The 19,562-nt window shown below is 36.4% G+C and overlaps 2 protein-coding genes across 2 annotated transcripts; both read right to left on the reverse strand.

Moving 5' to 3' along the window:
- Nucleotides 1–496: 496 nt before the first annotated feature.
- Nucleotides 497–11,861, reverse strand: LOC129362713 (uncharacterized). The gene is made up of 10 exons (XM_055034421.1): nt 11,601–11,861; nt 5,975–6,292; nt 5,545–5,799; nt 3,878–4,195; nt 3,413–3,667; nt 2,434–2,748; nt 1,969–2,223; nt 1,123–1,213; nt 896–1,014; nt 497–684 (listed from the first exon to the last, which is right to left on the reverse strand). Exons 1-10 carry the CDS (start codon nt 11,803–11,805, stop codon nt 497–499), a joined length of 2,319 nt encoding a protein of 772 aa, XP_054890396.1. The 5' UTR covers nt 11,806–11,861.
- A 3,121-nt stretch (nt 11,862–14,982) lies between these two features.
- On the reverse strand, nt 14,983–19,394 carry LOC129362714 (uncharacterized). The gene is made up of 7 exons (XM_055034423.1): nt 19,349–19,394; nt 19,186–19,268; nt 16,912–17,166; nt 16,174–16,264; nt 15,948–16,051; nt 15,487–15,741; nt 14,983–15,050 (listed from the first exon to the last, which is right to left on the reverse strand). The coding sequence occupies exons 2-7, from the start codon at nt 19,253–19,255 to the stop codon at nt 14,983–14,985; spliced, it is 843 nt and encodes a 280-aa protein (XP_054890398.1). The 5' UTR covers nt 19,256–19,268; nt 19,349–19,394.
- Nucleotides 19,395–19,562: the final 168 nt, after the last annotated feature.

Here is a 19,562-nt window from a genome sequence, read left to right on the forward strand (position 1 = left end):
TTAATTAATCTAGTAGAAACAATGAATCACAAAACTAAATCCAACACTGGATCCTGACTCAAATAAATGTAAAGTCAAATTGTTTAGTTATCCTGTCATTAACATTTTGATTTGACTTCAAATTTATCTTAAATTCTTAATGACTAAAGAGGAACAATAAGGATGAGTTATGGTTTTTAGAAAGTAAGCATTACGTTTATTCACTTCTATCACCAAATAAACATTTGCTTTCAGTAAATAGTAAAAATTAAAACCAAATTAGCCTGAGTTGAACAACTTCACAAATTTCAATCATGTGTACAAAGTTTTAACATTTCTTATAGACCCTCTTAGCTATTTGTGTCTCAGTGACTTGTAGTTAATGAATATGCAACCTAGTAGCAAAAACACAATAAACACTAAAATAAACTATTTTCTTTCACCTCACCACAGTAAGTTACGTTCATCCCTTTGGAAAAGTTACTGACTTCATTGCTGACTGAACACACCAGATGTCCTAGGGATGCTTTGTCTCAAAAACGATGATGTTGGCCTCATTATTTCTAGAGAAGATCTCAGAGTTTGTCAGTTTGTGTCCATCCAGAGTCCAGCTGTACCAAGGACTGTCGCCTTGAGACAAACATGACACCTTCATCTGTCCCTTAGATAAACACTGAGGGACGAGCTGAACAGGATACACAGGAGCTGAGAGAGAAACACATGAATAAATTGATTACTGAAAATATCTTGTTTTTAAATTTAGGAGGAAAACTGGAAAGTAGAGAAGACAAACTGGAGTACGTTGTAAATTATTTTTTATGTAATAAAAGTAAAATTTCTTTCTACTTCCTGTTGTGAAATGAAACAATGTAAAAGAGTAAAAAGTGAAAAAATTGGAAGAGCAATAGTTGATTACCTATTACAGAAAGTTGCAGAGTTTTCCATCCTGTCTTTTCTCCACCTCTATCAAACATTTCAAGGTAATATTCACCGCTGTCATTCCTTGTCAGGTCATTGATCCTGACTGTTCCATTACTGGAAAAAAAGGGAATTATGTTGTTCTTTTTACTAACAACTGTGTTAAACCTCCACTTGAGTATCACAAAGTAATTCATCATCCAATTGAAGATGGGTATTTCTAACACGTTGTCCATCAGATGAATGTCTATTGTTCCTCCCAAAGCTCCAAAACACTGAGCTGCAGACTTTCTGCCATCACAGGAAGTTTTCACCACTTAAAGGAAAAAAAAGAATATATATTGTATTTTTCTAATTGTATTTTTTACAAAAAAGGGACTCATCTTGTAAAAGCTGAGTTTCATCAAATAAATATAGCAAGTATTTTTGTTTTAATTTTTGTTATTTACATGAATTTAAAATAATAATAACAGTTATTATTATTGCTTTTATAATAATAATCATTAATAACAACAACAATAATAATAATAATAATAACAAAAACAATAACAATAATCATAATCATAATGATGGTATTTAAAGATTAAATACATGTAAATATTTTATTATTCTAATCTTTAATTAATGTAGTTGAGAAAATGAACCAAATAACTAAATCAAACACTGGATCCTGACTTAAATCAATATCAAGTCAAATTGTTCAACTGGCTCCTCATCATCATTTTGTTTTGACTTAAAGTTTATCTTAAATTCTTAATAACTAAAGAGGAACAGTAAGAGTAAGTGATGCTTCTTTATAAAGCAACCATGTAATAATGTAATCATTACACTTATTTACTTCGACCAGCAAATTTACATTTGGTTTGAGGCAAATAATAAAAATTAAAACCACATTAGCATGAGTTGAACAATTTCCACCAATTTTAAACATGTGTAACAAGTTTTAACATTTCTTATAGACCCACTTAGCTATTTGTGTCTCAATTGAAGTGCAGTTAATGAATATGCAATCGAGAAGGAAACAAACAATAAACCACTAAGATAAACGAATTACTTTCTTTTCACACTCACCACAGTGAGTTAAGTTCATCCATTCGGAGGAGTTACTGACTTTATTCCTGACTGAACAGACCAGATATCCTGAGATGTTTTGTCTCAAAACGATGATGTTGGCCTCATTATTTCTAGAGAAGATCTCAGAGTTTGTCAGTGCGTGTCCATCCAGAGTCCAGCTGTACAAAGTACTGTCACCTTGAGACACACAGGACACCTTCATATGTCCCTCAGATAAACATTGAGAGATGAGCTGAACAGGATACACAGGAGCTGAGAGAGAAACACATGAAGAAATTGATTATTGAAAATATCTTGTTTTTAAATTTAGGTGGAAAACTGGAAAGTAGAGAAGACAAACTGGAGTATGTTGTAAATTATTTTTTATTTAAAAAAGTAAAATGTCTGTCTACGTCCTGTTGTGAAAAGAAACAATGTAAAAGAGTAAAAAGTGAAAAAATTGGAAGAGCAATAGTTGATTACCTATTACAGAAAGTTGCAGAGTTTTCCTTTCCAGTCTATCTTCTTCATTATGCACATAAAGTATATATTCACCACTGTCATCCCTCGTCAGGTCATTGATCCTCACTATTCCATCATTGGGAAAAACGGGAATTATGTTGTTCTTTTTAGTAACAACTTTGTTCAATATACAATTTAGAATCACAACACGATTCATGATCCAATTTAAGCTAACTGCTGCTGACAAGTCGTCCATCAGCTTAATGTCTATTGCTTCTCCCAAAACTCCAAAACACCGAGCTCCATTCTTTCTGCCATCACATGAAGTTTTCACCGCTTAAAGGAAGAACAGGAATAAGAACAAAGAGAGCATATTTTTATTTATATTTCTAACCAAAAAAGGAAATCATTTGGTAAAAGTAGATTTTCACCAAGTAAACATACAAAATATTTTGGTTTTAATTTATGTTTTTTACATGAACGTGTAATAATAATAAGAATAATAATATCAATAATGGTATTTACTTCAAAGATTAAATGCATGTAAATCTTTGACTTGTCTAATCTATAATTAATCTAGTTGAAAAAAATGAACCAGATAACTCAATCACTGGATAATAACTGAAATAAACATGAAGTCAAATTGTTTAGTTAGCCTGTCATTAACATTTTCTTTTGACATCAAGTTTATCTGTAATTCTTAATGACTAAAGAGGAACAATAAGAATAAGTTATGGTTTTTAGAAAGTAACCATTACGTTTATTCACTTCTATCACCAAATTTACATCTGCTTTCAGTAAATAGTAAAAATTAACACCAAATTAGCCTGAGTTGAACAACTTCCACAAATTTCAATCATGTGTAACAAGTTTTAACATTTCTTATAGACCCTCTTAGCTATTTGTGTCTCAGTTGACTTGTAGTTAATGAATATGCAACCTAGTAGCAAAAACACAATAAACCACTAAAATAAACTAATTATTTTCTTTTCACACTCACCACAGTGAGTTAAGTTCATCCCTTTGAAGGAGTTACTGACTTCATTCCTGACTGAACAGACCAGATGTCCTAGGATGTTTTGTCTCAGAACGATGATGTTGGCCTCAGTATTTCTAGAGAAGAGCTCAGAGTTTGTCAGTGGGCGTCCATCCAGAGTCCAGCTGTACCAAGGACTGTCGCCTTGAGACACACAGGACACCTTCATCTGTCCCTGAGATAAACACTGAGGGACGAGCTGAACAGAGGACACAGGAGCTGAGAGAGAAACAGATGAAGAAATTGATTACTGACAATATCTTGTTTTTAAAGTTAGGTGAAAAACTGGAAATTAGAGAAGACAAACTGGAGTATGTTGTAAATTATGTTTTATTTAATAAAAGTAAAATGTCTGTCTACGTCCTGTTGTAAAATGAAACAATGTAAAAGAGTAAAAAGTGAAAAAATGGAAGAGAAATTGTTGATTACCTATAACAGATAGTTGCAGCAGTCTCCATCCTGTCTTTTTTCCTTTTCCATCAAACATTTCAAGTTTATATTCACCGCGATCAGTCGTTCTCAGGTCATAGAGCCTGACTGTTCCATTACTGGGAAAAATGGGAATCATGTTCCTTCTTTTACTAACAACTGAGTTAAACCTCCAATGTAGAATCACAAAGTTATTCTTTGTCCATTCGAAGTTGGGTATTTCTAACATGTTGTCCATCAGCTGAATGTCTATTACTCCTCCCAAAGCTCCAAAACACTGAGCTCCATTCTTTCTGCCATCACAGGAAGGTTTCACCACTTAAAGGAAAAACAAGAATAAGAATAAAGAGAGTATTTTTCTATTTTTATTTTCAACAAAAAAAGGTACTCATCTTGTAAAAGCAAAATTTCATCTAGAAAACATACAAAATATTTAGGTTTTAACTGATGTTATTTACATAAAAGTAAAATAATAATGACAGTAATTATTATTGCTTTTGTAATAATAATCATTATAAATAATAATAATGATGATAGTTAAAGATTAAAGACATGTAACTGACTTTTCTAATCTTTAATTAATGTAGTTGAAAAAATGAACCAGATAACTAAATCCAACACTGGATCCTGACTCAAATAAATATAAATAAAAATACTTTAATTGGCCTATCATTAACATTTTGACTTGACAAATTTTGTCTTAAAATTTAAGATTTTGTTCATCTTAAATTCTTAATAACTAAAGAGGAACAGTGAGAATAAGTTATGCTTTATATTTCAAACCATATATTTTATTTGTGTAGCACATTTCAGCAGTGAGGCATTTTAAAGTGCTTTACATCATAAACACAAAAACACAAAGTCATGCAACATAGAATAAACAATATATTGTTACATATTATGTTTCAAATACAATTCTTAACAGGTGCGTTTTTCATTGAGCTTTAAAGGAAGTCAGTGTTTCAGCTGTTCTACAGTTTTCTGGAAGTTTGTTCCAAATATTTGGTGCATAGATCCAGAAAGCTGCTTCTCCTCTTTTGGTTCTGGTTCTGGGGATGCAAAGCAGACCAGAACCAGAAGACCTGAGAGGTCGGGAAGGTTGATACAACAGCAGATCTTAAATGTATTTTGGTGCTAAGATGTTCAGTGATTTGTAAACTAACGACAGTATTTTAAAGTCTATTCTTTGAGCTACAGGGAGCCAGTGGAGGGACTTTAAAACTGGTGTTATATGCTCCATCTTCCTGGTTTTAGTGAGAACGCGAGCAGCAGCTTCTGGATCAGCTGCAGCTGTTTAATTGATTTGTTGGACAGGCCTGTGAAGACGCTGTTACAATAATCAATGCGACTGAAGAGAAACGCATGGATGAGTTTCTCTGGATCTGGCCGAGACATCAGTCCTCTCATTTATAGAGCAACCATTACATTTATCTACTATCACAAAATTTACATTTGCTTCTAGGTAAATGGTAAAAATTAAAAACCAAATTTGCCTGAGTTGAACAATTTCTACCAGTTTCAATCATGTGTAACGAGTTTTAATATTAATTGCTTTTATACTCACTTAGCTATTTGTGTCTCAGTTGATTTGCAGTTAATGAATATGCAACCAAGAAGCAAACACACAATAAACCACTAAGATAAACTATTTTTCTATTCACACTCACCACAGTGAGTCAAGTTCATCCCTTCGGAGGAGTTACTGATTTCATTCCTGACTGAACAGACCAGATGTCCTAGTATGTTATGTCTCAGAATGATGATGTTGGCCTCAGTATTTCCAGAAAAGAGCTCAGAGTCTGTCAGTGCGTGTCCATCCAGAGTCCAGCTGTACAAAGGACTGTCACCTTGAGTCACACAGGACACCTTCATCTGTCCCTGAGATAAACACTGAGGGACGAGCTGAACAGGAAACACAGGAGCTGAGAGAGAAACACATGAAAAATTGATTAAAGAAAATATCTTTTTGTTTTAAGTTTTAGTGGAAAAGTATAAAAACAAACTGAAGTACGTTGTAAATAATTTATCATAATTAAAAAAAATATTTACATTTTGTTGTGAAATGAAACAACATAAAAAAATCAAAGATTTGATTACCTATAACAGATAGATGGAGAGTTTTCTTTCCTGTTATTTTTCCATCTCTATCAAACATTTCAAGTTTATATTCACCATTGTCATTCCTTCTCAGGTCATTGATCCTGACTGTTCCGTTACTGGGAAAAACGGGAATTATGTTGTCTTTGATTATAACCATTCTGCCATACCTCCAGATGAATATTATAGAGGAATTCATTGTCCATTGGATTATGGGTATTGCTAACATGTTGTCCATCAGCTGAACGTCTACTGCTCCTCCCAAAGCTCCAAAACACTGAGCTCCATTCTGTCTGGCATCACAGGAAGGTTTCACCGCTTAAAGGAAAAACAAGAAGAATAAAGAGAGCGTTTTTCTATTTTTAGTTAAAAAAAAAAGACTCATTTTGTAAAAGTAGATTTTCATCAACATGCAAAGTATTTTGGTTTTAAGTGATGTTATTTACATGAACGATTTACATGGACTATTTAAATCCATGTAAATCCTTTACTTTTCTAATCTTTAATTAATCTAGTTGAAAAAATTAACCAGATAAGTAATTAAATTTGGAGAGACTCAGTCAGAGAAAAGGGAAACCATTCAAAGAGTTTATTGATATACAAATTAGTCTTTGGCACTCGGGCCCAGGCTGAGGACATTGATTATCGCAAACTTTGCGATGGGCTCAGCTGAGCATTCCGTATGCTGAAAGGAACGTTATCACCCGGGACCCGACACTGGTGGTGAAGGCGATGAAGGATGCGGGCGGATGGCTGAGTGAGTGGAGGTGTAGGGGTGGAGGTGTGTTGAGCTCTGCTGGAAAGCGGAAGACGCCATGGATGATGGTCCTTATCAGCTGGGACTTGGGCGGTGATTGGACGCGACATGTCTTGGACCAGCGTTGATTAATCAACGGTGATGAGCATGCTGCACTGGTTGGATGATCCAGGTGGGGCTAGAAGAGTCTTCCAGTTTGAATTTGCACCTAGGCTTCATATCAATCTGGAGAGACTCAGACAGAGACAAGGGAAACCATAAGAAGAGTTTGACATACAAATTGGAGTCTTCAGCACTCGGGCTCCGGCTGAGGACATCAATTATTGCAAACTTCGCGATGGGCTTGGATGAGCATTCCGTATGCTGAAATGAATGTTATCCCCAAAAAGAGGTCGAGGTCGGGGCCGGGGCCAGGGCCAAGGCCAGGGCCAAGGCCGGATAATCGGAGACGGAAAGCGCTAAAGGAGAGGAGGTGCGCTGGTTTAGCTTGCAAGGTTAGGACCATAACTAAAGGAGATGATGTGACAGTTGTCGTGGAAAACAACCATTTCCAAGCACTGTCCAGGTAGAATCGCTTAATCAGGTTTATTCATGCATCATGCACAATACAGAGAGCTCATAAGACAATCACTCAAGCCAGTCTGGATGCAAGGCTAACCAAGCTCACTAAGCTCTGCCAGGCAGAGACAACATTTAAGTTTTTTATACAATGATAAGGAAAGAAAAGCAAGGGGCAAGACGGTCTGGACTTGATGCAGCTGTGGAAAGCAACCTTCCCACCTCGTCCATGTAACCCAAATAGTTATTTTGGTGAGAGTTCACAAACGTATCATATGACATGATTAGCAGATGTTCCTTATTGTAATTTTTACCACGACACAGTGATGGGCTCGGGTGAACATTCCAGATGCTGCTAGGACCGACATCCCCCAAAATAAGGCCGAGGCTGGAGGACAGATGACGAAAAGGTAAAGGGGAGAGGAGTTGCTCTGACTTAGTTTGTCGAACAGAAGGAGATGGCGTGACAGTGACAGGAGGGAAGAGTGAGAAGGGAAGACAAAGATCAGCGGGGAATGTAGCGGGGAAAGAGATGATGGGATGCGCATGGGAATGGCCAGAACGCAGGGCAAGGCATGAGATACTAGAGGATGAGTACCAGCTTGGGATGTGGTAGGAAGAGGGATGAGAGGATGCTGAAAAAGCCATCTAATGATACAACGGGGCATGAAGAGATCGAAAGGACAGGGCGTGGGAAAATAGAAATAATGATGAAAGGGGACCAGCGGGGGCTGCTGCGGGACGCTGGTTAAAAGGCCAGCTGAGGATGTTGCAAGGAATGAAATGATAGGATGCACTGGGCAAGGGATATAAGGATGCTGGTAGATGGAGACCACCAAGGACTGCTGTAGGACAAGGCATGAGGGGTTATTGATTAAAAATCCAGCTGAGAACGCAGTAGAGCCTGCAGTAAAGGGATGTACAAGGCGGGATATACATAAAAGGGGACCAGTAGGGGATGCTGTTGGGCAAGGTATAAGGGCATGGTGGTTAAAAAGGCCAGCAGGAGATGGGGATGTTCTGAGGCATGAAGTGATGGGCCACCTGGAGAACAGGGCCAGCTGGGGATAGAATAGCAAGAATAGAGGTGAGAGAGAAAAGAGCTAGTCAAGCATTTACTAAATTAAATAAGATTAAGCAGGGAGAACTTAAAAGGGCGGTATAGACAACTTCTTGCGGAAACGAAACTGGAGTAGGAATTAGACTCACTGTGAAATGGTTGAAAGATGCGGGCAATAGGCAAGAATACTCCTAAAAGAAACCTGAAATTAAGAACGTAAAAGCAAAAGGGGAAAGTAACGTCACGGCATGGGGAAGGAGCACGTGTTTAGATGGAGTAAACCAACCACCACCAGCGAATTGCGCAGTACTCATCAGGTACTGAGGGGCGCTGCGAACACAGAGGAAAGATGCGTATAATTATAAAAGGAGAATGCTGAAGATGAACAACAAAGCTGTTGGCGAAAGGCCAAGAGAATACCTGAAGACTAGTTGAAAGTGATCAAACGGCAGAAGACGTCTTCTACAGGTTCTAGCTTCGTTGTCACAAGAATGGGAGGCTTGGAACAGTAAATGAGCTTAAACAAACGAAAGCCAAAAAATAAATAAGGATGAGAAACTGAAAAAAAAAATAGGGAATGAAACACAGAGCATGATGTGAGATAGAGATAAAAGTGGGTGATGGAGTCCAATAGTTGGAGTGGACTGAATGAAGGCTGAGAGAGACAACTTATCAGCAAAGGTGATAAAATGACTGGGGCTGTAACAAGTAGGGACGATAAGCTAGATTGATGCCAACTGATGATATGAGGTGGATAGGGCTGTTCGGCTTAATAGTTCGGGCATGACGGCTTATTTCCGAAAGCTACTATAAGGGGTCGCTTGCAGAAATTACCCAAATTACATCAGTGGAACAGATTTTGTAAAATACTGGGCAAGCTAGAGAATAGCCTGTGTAGACCAGGAAGAGACATGATGGCCTGTGGAATCGAACCATGCAGATTTCGGACAATTTTGGATGAGAGATGAAACTTAGAACTGACAGATGGGACGCGAGCTTGAAATATCAAAGTAAGTGAAGCTGGGAGTAATGGAGCACAGAGAGCTTCAAAAAAAAAAAAAAAAAAAAAAAGGGGGTCCTTTATTTTTTCAGATGAAATAGAATACTTTTCTCTCTCTCAGTTGTAAACAAATGAAAAAATAAGGATCAATATATGCTGAAAGAAATGACCCGTATTCTATCAACTATTAGCTTAAGTGAAAATGGCGGGCCATAGCTTCACATCAGAGCTAAACTCTTAAGGGGTGTAATAATAAACAGCAGTGGCAATTCGAGCACTCGGATCTTCTGGTCAGGTGGCTATATAGTCGTTTTTTCCGATAGGTCTCGGTGCACAAAACGTCCTTCTCTTCCGTTCCCTAGTTTTTTAGTGCCACGATACATAAATGAGTTTTTTTCTATTTCCTGTCATTGTAGACCTCTCTGTAACAACAACACCACATGCTGGAAAAAACAAAAATCACAACCATCGATGAAACCAAAAAAACCAAAACATGGCTTTCAAAATACATTTGACATGTAGCCATTTTTCACCTGGTCACATAAGTTTGCTTGTTAGCGGAGAACGCCCGTCTCTGGACAGCTTAATAAGTGGGCAAATGAATCTACGTAACTGGACAAACACAACAACACCGATAGCCTGCATGCTACTTGTCACAAACTTAAGGTCCTGTATTATTAGCTAGTCATCTTTTAGCTAGCGTTACCTGTATCCAACGGCTTGCTCGGCTCGGTCGGTTAGTTCGGGGGGGAAAACTGCGCAAAGTACTTTGCATTTGCTGTTTTGTTGCCCTGATTCTAAGGCATTCCTGTGCAGCTCGCACAGCAGCAGCGGGGCACCATCCCACCGCACGGGAGTAGACCCAGCGCAAGTGTCGCAGTGCTAATGAGCAGCTCGGGAAACAATGTTACGACATGCTAACAAATTGAACCGTTTTAACTGCTAAACAGTGACAGCAGACATGGAAAGAGCAGGAGCCATATGTATCAAATTGATATAGGAAAAACAGGGTGTTGGCCGTTCTATGATAAACAACAAACAGCTTCCAGTCCATCCATGGGTGGCACGGCTGACTGAGTGTAAACTAAGAAAATATTTATTTATTAGTTTATATAAGCGTTGATTCAGTTAAAAGCCCTGAAGCATTGAAACGCAGCCTGAGTGGCGCATACAAATAATGAGACGTGAAGGTACGTCTTACCCGGAAGCCCGAGGCGGGCGTGGCGTGAGGAATCCGATGGGAGGTGCTGATGAACCGGGCTGAAGCTGTTGACGAGGCAGAACCAGGGCGGGGAACCGGTGAAAAGGCTGGGAGGAACGGCAACCGGTAGATCGGTGCGGCGAGACTTTGGCGGGCCCAGCCAGGGCCGAAGACGAAGAAAGGCTGCTCGAGGATGGAGACGGTGGATTTATGTGTCGGCCTGCCAAAGATATACCGTGGAGGAGGTGGCGAAGAAGTAGGAGACGGTGGATCCCAGTCAGGCGAGCAAGCGGAGGGAGAAGCTGCTTGGAATGATCGAGGCCAGAAGAATTTCTCATGCAACTCCGAGAGGATGCGGCTTTTAAGACGGAGGTTAGAGGTGGAAGGACAAGGAATCACGGAGAAAGGGATCTGGTGAGAAGGTTTGCTGAGAAACTGAGGCGTGCGAATGAACAGATTGAGCTCTGCTGGAAAGCGGAAGACGCCATGGATGATGGTCCGTATAAGATGGGACTTGGCGTGACGTGTCTTGGACCAGCGTTGATTAATCAAAAGTGAAGAGCATGCCGCACCGGTTGGATGATCCAGGTGGGTTTAGAAAGTATTCCAGTTTGAATTTGCGCCTTGGCTTCATATCAAACACTGGATCCTGACTCAAATAAGTATCAAGTCAAATTGTTTAATTGGCTTGTCGTTAACATTTTGTTTTGACTTAAAGTTTATTGTACATTCTTAATAACTAAAGAGGAACAGTAAGAATAAGTGATGCTTCTTTATAAAGCAACCATTTTATAAAGTAGCCATTACTTTATAAATCATGATTTATTTATATCACCAAATAAATATTTGCTTTCAGTCAATTGTAAAAATTAAAACCAAATTAGCCTGAGTTGAACAACTTCCACAAATTTCAATCAATTATGTATAACACGTTTTAACATTTCTTTGCTATTTGTGTCTCAGTTGAAGTTCAGTTAATGAATATGCAACCTAGAAGCAAACTCACAATAAACCACTAAAATAGACTAATTATTTTCTCTTCATACTCACCACAATAAGTTAAGTTCATCCCTTTGAATGAGTTACTGAATTGATTGCTGACTGAACAGACCAGATGTCCTAGGATGTTTTGTCTCAGAACGATGATGTTGGCCCCGCTATTTCCAGAGAAGAGCTCAGAGTCTGTCAGTTTGTGTCCATCCAGAGTCCAGCTGTATTGAGGACTGTCGCCTTGAGACACACAGGACACCTTCATCTGTCCCTGAGATAAACACTGAGGGACGAGCTGAACAGAGGACACAGGAGCTGAGAGAGAAACACAAAAAATTGATTAAAGAAAATATCTTGTTTTTACATTTCGGTGGAAAACTGGAAAGTAGAGAAGACAAACTGGAGTACGTTGTAAATTATTTTTTATGTAATAAAAGTAAAATGTCTGTCTACGTCATGTTGTGATGTGAAACAATGTAAAAGAGTAAAAAGTGAAAAAAATGGAAGAGAAATTGCTGATTACCTATGACAGATAGCGTCAGCATTCTCATTCTTGTCAATTTTCCTCTTACATCAAACATATCAAGGTAATAGTAACCGGTGTCAGTCGTTCTCAGGTCATTGATCCTGACTGTTCCATTACTGGGAAAAACGGGGATTATGTTGTTTCTTTTACTAATAACTTTGTCAAATCTCCAACGTAGAATCACAACCTCATTAATTATCCAATGGAACATGGGAAATTCGAACAAGTCGTTCAGCAGCTGAATGTCTACTGCTCCTCCCAAAGCTCCAAAACACTGAGCTCCAGCCTTTCTGCCATCACAGGAAGGTTTCACCGCTTAAAAGAAAAATAAGAATCACAATGAATAAAGTATTCTTCTATTTTTATTTTTAACAAAAAAAGTTACTCATTTTGTAAAAGTAGATTTTCATCAAGAAAACATACAAAATATTTAGGTTTTAACTGATGTTATTTACATGAACGTCTAATTATAAATAATAATAGTAATAATGTTATTTAATTCAAAGATTAAATCCATGTAATTTTCTAATCTTTTATTAATCTAGTTAAACAATGAATCACATAACTAAATCCAACACTGGATCCTGACTCAAATAAATGTAAAGTCAACTTGTTTAGTTATCCTGTCATTAACATTTTGTTTTGACTTTGTGTTTCAGTTGAAGTTCAGTTAATGAATATGCAACCTAGAAGTAAACAGACAATAAACCACTAAAATAAACTAATTATTTTTCTTTTCACACTCACCACAGTAAGTTACGTCCATCCCTTTGAAGGAGTTACTGACGTTATTGCTGACTGAACAGACCAGATGTCCTGAGATGTTGTGTCTCAGAACGATGATGTTGGCCTCAGTGTTTCTAGAGAAGAGCTCAGAGTTTGTCAGTTTGTGTCCATCCAGAGTCCAGTTGTATTGAGGACTGTCGCCTTGAGACACACAGGACACCTTCATCTGTCCCTGAGATAAACACTGAGGGACGAGCTGAACAGAGGACACAGGAGCTGATAGAGAAACACAAAAAATTGATTAAAGAAAATACATTGTTTTTCGATTTTGGTGGAAAACTGGAAAGTAGAGAAGACAAACTGGAGTACGTTATAAGTAAAATGTCTGTATGTCATGTTGTGATATAAAGAAACGTAAAAGAGGAAAACGTGAAAAAATTGGAAGAGAAATAGTTTATTACCTATAACAGATAGTTGCAGAGTTTTCCATCCTGTCATTTTTCCATCTCCATCAAACATTTCAAGTTTATATTCACGCTGTCATTCCTTCTCAGTCATTGATCCTGGCTATTCCATCACTGGGTAAAACGGGATTTATGTTGTTATTTTTACTAACAACTGTGTTATTCCTCCACTTGAGTATCACAAAGTAATTCATTATCCATTCGAAGTTGGGTATTTCTAACATGTCGTCTCAGCTGAATGTCTATTGCTCCTCCCAAAGCTCCCAAACACTGAGTTCCATTCTTTCTGCCATCACAGGAAGTTTTCTCACTTAAAGGAAAAAGAATAAGAATATGTATTTTTCTATTTTTATTTTTTACAAAAAAAGGGACTCATTTTGTAAAAGTTGATTTTCATGAAAATAAATATAGGAAGTATTTTGGTTTTAATTTATGTTATTTACGTGAAAGTAACATACTAATGACAGTTATTATTATTGCTTTTGTAATAATAATGATTATAAATAATAATAACAATAATAATAACAATAATGATGATAGTTAAAGATTAAAGACATGTAAATCTCTGACTTTTCTAATCTTTAATTAATGTAGTTGAAAAAATGAACCAGATAACTAAATCAAACACTGGATCCTAATTGAAATAAATATAAAGTCAAATTGTTCAATTGGCCTTGTCATTAACATTCTGTTTTGACAAAGTTTCTTAAACACTAATAACTAAAGAGGAACAGAAAGAATAAGTTATGCTTCTTTATAAAGCAACCAGGTAATAATGTGATCATTACATTTCTTTACTTCTTCCAACAAATTTACATTTGCTTTTAGGTAAATAATGAAAATTAAAACCATAGTAGCATGAGTTGAACAATTTCCACCAATTTTAAACATGTGTAACAAGTTTTAACATTTCTTAAAGACCCTCTTAGCTATTTGTGTCTCAATTGAAGTGCAGTCAATGAATATGCAACCTAAACAAACAATAAACCACTAAAATAAACAAATTATTTTCTTTTTCACTCACCACAGTGAGTTAAGTTCATCCATTCGGAGGAGTTACTGATTTGATTCCGACTGAACAGACCAGATGTCCTAGGATGTTTTGTCTCAGAACGATGCTGCTGGCCTCATTATTTCCAAAGAAGAGCTCAGAGTTTGTCAGTGGGTGTCCATCCAGAGTCCAACTGTACAAAGGACTGTCGCCTTGAGTCACATGACACCTTCAGCCGTTCCTCATATAAACATTGAGGGACGAGCTGAACAGGAAACACAGGAGCTGAGAGAGAAACACATGAAAAATTGATTACTGAAAATATCTTGTTTTTAAAGTTAGGTTGAAAGCTGGAAAGCAGAGAAGACAAACTGGAGTATGTTGTAAAATTTTTTATTTAAAAAAGTAAAATGTCTGTCTACGTCCTGTTGTGAAATGAAAAATGTAAAGGAGTAAAAAGTGAAAAAATTGGAAGAGCAATAGTTGATTACCTATTACAGAAAGTTGCAGAGTTTTCCTTTCCAGTCTATCTTCTTCATTATGCACATGAAGTATATATTCACCACTGTCATCCCTCGTCAGGTCATTGATCCTCACTATTCCATCATTGGGAAAAACGGAATTATGTTGTTCTTTTTAGTAACAACTCTGTTCAATATACAATTTAGAATCACAACACGATTCATGATCCAATTTAAGCTAACTGCTGCTGACAAGTCGCCATCAGCTGAATGTCTATTGCTTCTCCCAAAACTCCAAAACACGAGCTCCATTCTTTCTGCCATCACATGAAGTTTTCACCGCTTAAAGGAAGAACAGGAATAAGAACAAAGAGAGCATATTTTATTTATATTTCTAACCAAAAAAGAAAATCACTTGTAAAAGTAGATTTTCACCAAGTAAATATACAAAGTATTTTGGTTTTAATTTATATTTTTTACATAAACGTGTAATAATAACTTAACAGCAAGAATAAGTTATACTTTTCTTATATTATCTACTTCTGTCACCAAATTTACATTTGCTTTTAGGTAAATAGTAAAAATTAAAAACCAAATTAGCCTGAGTTGAGCAACTTCCACAAATTTCAATCAATTATGTATACACATTTTAACATTTCTTATAGACCCACTTAGCTATTTATGTCTCAATTGACTTGTAGTTAATAAATATGCAACCGAGAAGCAAACTCACAATAAACCACTAAAATAAACTAATTCTTTTTCTATTCACACTCACCACAATAAGTTAAGTTCATCCCTTTGAAGGAGTTACTGACTTCATTCCTGACTGAACAGACCAGATGTCCTGAGATGTTATGTCTCAGAATGATGATGTTGACCTCAAGATTTCCAGAGAAGAGCTCAGAGTCTGTCAGTTTGTGTCCATCCAGAGTCCAGCTGTATTGAGGACTGTCACCTTGAGACACACAGGACACATTCCTCTGTCCCTGAGATAAACATTGAGGGACGAGCTGAACAGAGGACACAGGAGCTGAGAGAGAAACACATTAAAAATGATTAAAGAAAATATCTTTTTTACATTTGGTGGAAAACTGGAGAGTAGAGAAGATAAACTGGAGTACGTTGTAAATTATTTTTTATGTAATAAAAGTAAAATGTCTGTCCATGTCGTGTTGTGAAATGAAACAATGTAAAAGAGTAAAAAGTGAAAAGATTCTTAGAGAAATTGTTGATTACCAATAACAGATAGATGCAGAGTTTTCCATCCTGTCATTTTTCCATCTCCATCAAACATTTCAAGTTTATATTCACCGCTGTCATTCCTTCTCAGGTCATTGATCCTGACTGTTCATTACTGGGAAAAACGGGAATTATGTTGTTCTTTTTACTAACAACTTTTTTAATCCTCCAGTTGAGTATCACAGAGTTATTCATTATCCATTGGAATCTGGGTATTTCTAACATGTTGTCCATCAGCTGAATGTCTACTGCTCCTCCCAAAGCTCCAAAACACTGAGCTTCATTCTCTCTGCCATCACAGGAAGGTGTCACCGCTTAAAGGAAAACAAGAATAACAATAAAGAGAGTATTTTTCTATTTTTAACAAAAAAATGACTCATTTCATAAAAGTGGATCTTCATCAAGTGAACATACAATGTATTTTGGTTATAAGTGATGTTATTTACATGAATGTAAAATAATAACAGTAATTATTATTGCTGTAATAATAATAATAATAATATTTATATAAAGACTAAAGACATGTAAATCTCTGACTTTTCTAATTTTTAATTAATCTAGTTGAAACAATGAATCAGATAACTTAATCAAATACTGGATCCTGACTCAAATAAATGTAAAGTCAAATTGGCCTTTTGACTTAAAGTTTATCTTAATTTCTTTATAACTGAGGAGGAACAGTAAGAATATTTCATGTTTTTTATAAAGCAATCATTACGTTTATTCACTTCTATCACCAAATTTATATTTGCTTTCAGTTAAACAGTAAAAATTAAAATCAAAGTAGCCTGAGTTGACCAATTTCCACAAATTTCAATCATGTGTAACAAGTTTTAATATTTCTTAAAGACCCACTTAGCTATTTGTGTCTCAGTTGAAGTTCAGTTAATGAATATGCAACATAGAAGCAAACTCACAATAAACCACTAAAATAAACTAATTATTTTCATTTCACACTCACCACAGTAAGTTAAGTTCATCCCTTTGAAGGAGTTACTGACTTGACTCCTGACTGAACAGATCAGATGTCCTAGGATGTTTTGTCTCAGAACGATGATGCTGGCCTCAGTATTTCCAGAGAAGAGCTCAGAGTCTGTCAGTGGGCGTCCATCCAGAGTCCAGCTGTATTGAGGACTGCCGCCCTGAGACAAGCAGGACACCTTCATCTGTCCCTGAGATAAACACTGAGGGACGAGCTGAACACAGGACACAGGAGCTGAGAGAGAAACACATAAATTTTGCTTATTTTATAAAGTAACCATTACATTTATTTACTTCTATAAATAAATTTATTGCCACTAATAATCGCAGTGCGCTTTACTTATGCGCTGCACAGCCTTTTTACATCTGCAGATCCACGTGCTGAAAATTCTAAAAATAGTTTTTTACAATCAGATGTGTTCATTGACACCTTGACATTTAATACATCAAAAGACGTGAGGAAAAAAAAAGCAAAGACAAAAAAAAATATAAGAAGAAGAAATAAATAGCAAACTAGGTTGTACAACAATCAAAGCTAGTTTATTAGGCCTCCAGCATCATAGCACTGCTCCCTCTATAAAAGAGCTGGGTTTGAGGCGGGCCACTTCCTTAACAAGATTCCAAGATGGTCACTAGAGGGACACACCCGAAAAGTAACAAACATTTCACAGACAAAGGATCATATTCACACATGATAGAATTTAAACATTACAGAAAACCTTACTGCTTCTTAACAGAGGACAAATGACGAATATTTTTTAGCTATTGACAAAAAGAGCTGCACGAGATCCAATTAAATTTCACAGTAACAAACAGGTGGCATTTTCACTTTTCTTTGAATAAAACGCCTTACTAGGACTTTAAGCCAATCAAAATGTCCTAATTAACATATTTACTTATAATATGTGACAGGTAGATAAAAGCCTGAGATTTTGTGTCACTAATTATGGCAAGTCTTTTACTAAAAGTGTGTCAATCATGCCAGAGATGTGGCAAATCAGAATAAAGTATGCTTAAAGCTGTTTTGAAACAGATAATGAGACTTGCTGATTTAGAGAATTTTCTATGGAATAGAGGACAAATAAAGCCATCACCTGTTGATGTTGTCTGCAACCCACAGGTAGCCAAACATATCAAGTAGTTTCTTCAAAATAGTTGGTACAATAACACTACTCCTAAAAGTTTTTCTTTTCAAACTGTTTCTGAAGCAAATGTGACTGAGTGAGAAAATACAAGTAGTTACTACTTACCTCAAACAACACATAAAGCATCGCATTGCAAACACTTTGCTGCCCTCTAGCGTCAGAGTGATGCCAAAGGGCATCCTCTGAATGACTCTTACTGTAAGTCATTCCGGCATTAAGAGGTTAAAATCCTGAAATTAAGAGCTTTAAATAAGCTTGACCATTTCTCAGGATAAGATATCAAATAAAATGTCGATGCCAATTAAGACATAGTAGGAGCAACTATTTAACCTGGTAAGTAGAATTTAGAACAAATTCGGACAAGAGAAAATCCACACAAAGTTTTAATTTGTACACCAAATTCTTAGTTTTAAACTTTAAGTTGTTAATTCCACACCAACAAGAAAGGTTTTAAAAGAAACATATGCTAAGGATGACTGGCACTGATTCAAATCTAATACCTACCAAGGAAATACACTTGTTTTGATGACAAAGTAGTCAAAAATGAACTAATAGGAGGAAATTTAAATATAAACAAACAGTAAAGCAGTGGTTCCCTAAGAATTACAATAAAATCCCCCACAAAAAAACAAAATAAAAACAATCAACTGGGCACACACATCGTTCAACCAGACATAAATCTAAACACATATTTTGTTTTCAAACTCCAAGTGAAATTTATTTCACATTTCAAGTTGCAACAAAAAGAAACAACAAGCCATCTTTATAATAAAACACTTGTGCAACTCTTTCATTTTTAGTTCTATGCCATTAGTGTTATTTCAAACATATATTTTTTTCTTTTGTAACCATATTCAACTTTGCTTTTAAAAAGCCTTTGTGCAAAATGGGGTTAAAATATGAACAGCTCCCTGAGAGTTTCTTTTATTTTTTCATCACCCCCCCAATACTTTGGAACCACTGCATTAAAGGTATCACAATTGAATCCATTAAGGATTTTACTGTCAGTTGTGTTTTTGCTCCTAAAAGTACAGGCTACAGCAGAAAATAAGACAAAAAAACAAAAACGTAACAATTAGATGTTACGTGAAAAAATGTGAACCACTCACCACTACAGACTCCTATCAGGATCAACTGCAGCTTAATCACAGCTTTCATGTCTCTGTTCACCCGAGTCATTGTTGATCAGTGACTGTTAAAAACATAAATGCATGCAACAGCTGATGTATGTCCCATTAATGATTAGTTTCAAAAGAAAAACTATGCAAATACCTTTCAGTTACAGGTGAAATGAGGAAGGAAGCTCAGCAAACCTAAAAAAAAACAACCAAAGCAATAAAAAGAAGAAGAAAAAGTAAGAAGATTACAGTTTGCTGTAAGCCGTTGTCCGACTAGTTCGGTACAGAGTTAAAATGTGTCAGATGAAGTCCTGGTTTGATGCAAATGTATCGCTGAAATACACAAGCGATGACAAAAAATGCCTCAC

Source organism: Poeciliopsis prolifica, unplaced genomic scaffold (assembly GCF_027474105.1).
Source record: "Poeciliopsis prolifica strain line A6 unplaced genomic scaffold, Auburn_PproV2 SCAFFOLD009, whole genome shotgun sequence".
NCBI classification, from domain to species: domain Eukaryota; kingdom Metazoa; phylum Chordata; class Actinopteri; order Cyprinodontiformes; family Poeciliidae; genus Poeciliopsis; species Poeciliopsis prolifica.

Coding starts and splice junctions, on each gene's coding strand:
- LOC129362713 (XM_055034421.1), bottom strand. CDS start 11,805: ATGAAGGTGTCCTGTGTGTCTCAAGGCGACAGTCCTCAATACAGCTGG. Junction 6,293..11,600: donor GATGAACTTAACTTATTGTG/GTGAGTATGAAG, acceptor TTTTCCTTTAAG/CGGTGAAACCTTCCTGTGAT. Junction 1,214..1,968: donor GATGAACTTAACTCACTGTG/GTGAGTGTGAAA, acceptor TTTTCCTTTAAG/TGGTGAAAACTTCCTGTGAT.
- LOC129362714 (XM_055034423.1), bottom strand. CDS start 19,255: ATGACTCGGGTGAACAGAGACATGAAAGCTGTGATTAAGCTGCAGTTG. Junction 17,167..19,185: donor CCTGATAGGAGTCTGTAGTG/GTGAGTGGTTCA, acceptor TTTCTCTCTCAG/CTCCTGTGTCCTGTGTTCAG. Junction 16,265..16,911: donor GATGAACTTAACTTACTGTG/GTGAGTGTGAAA, acceptor TTTTCCTTTAAG/CGGTGACACCTTCCTGTGAT.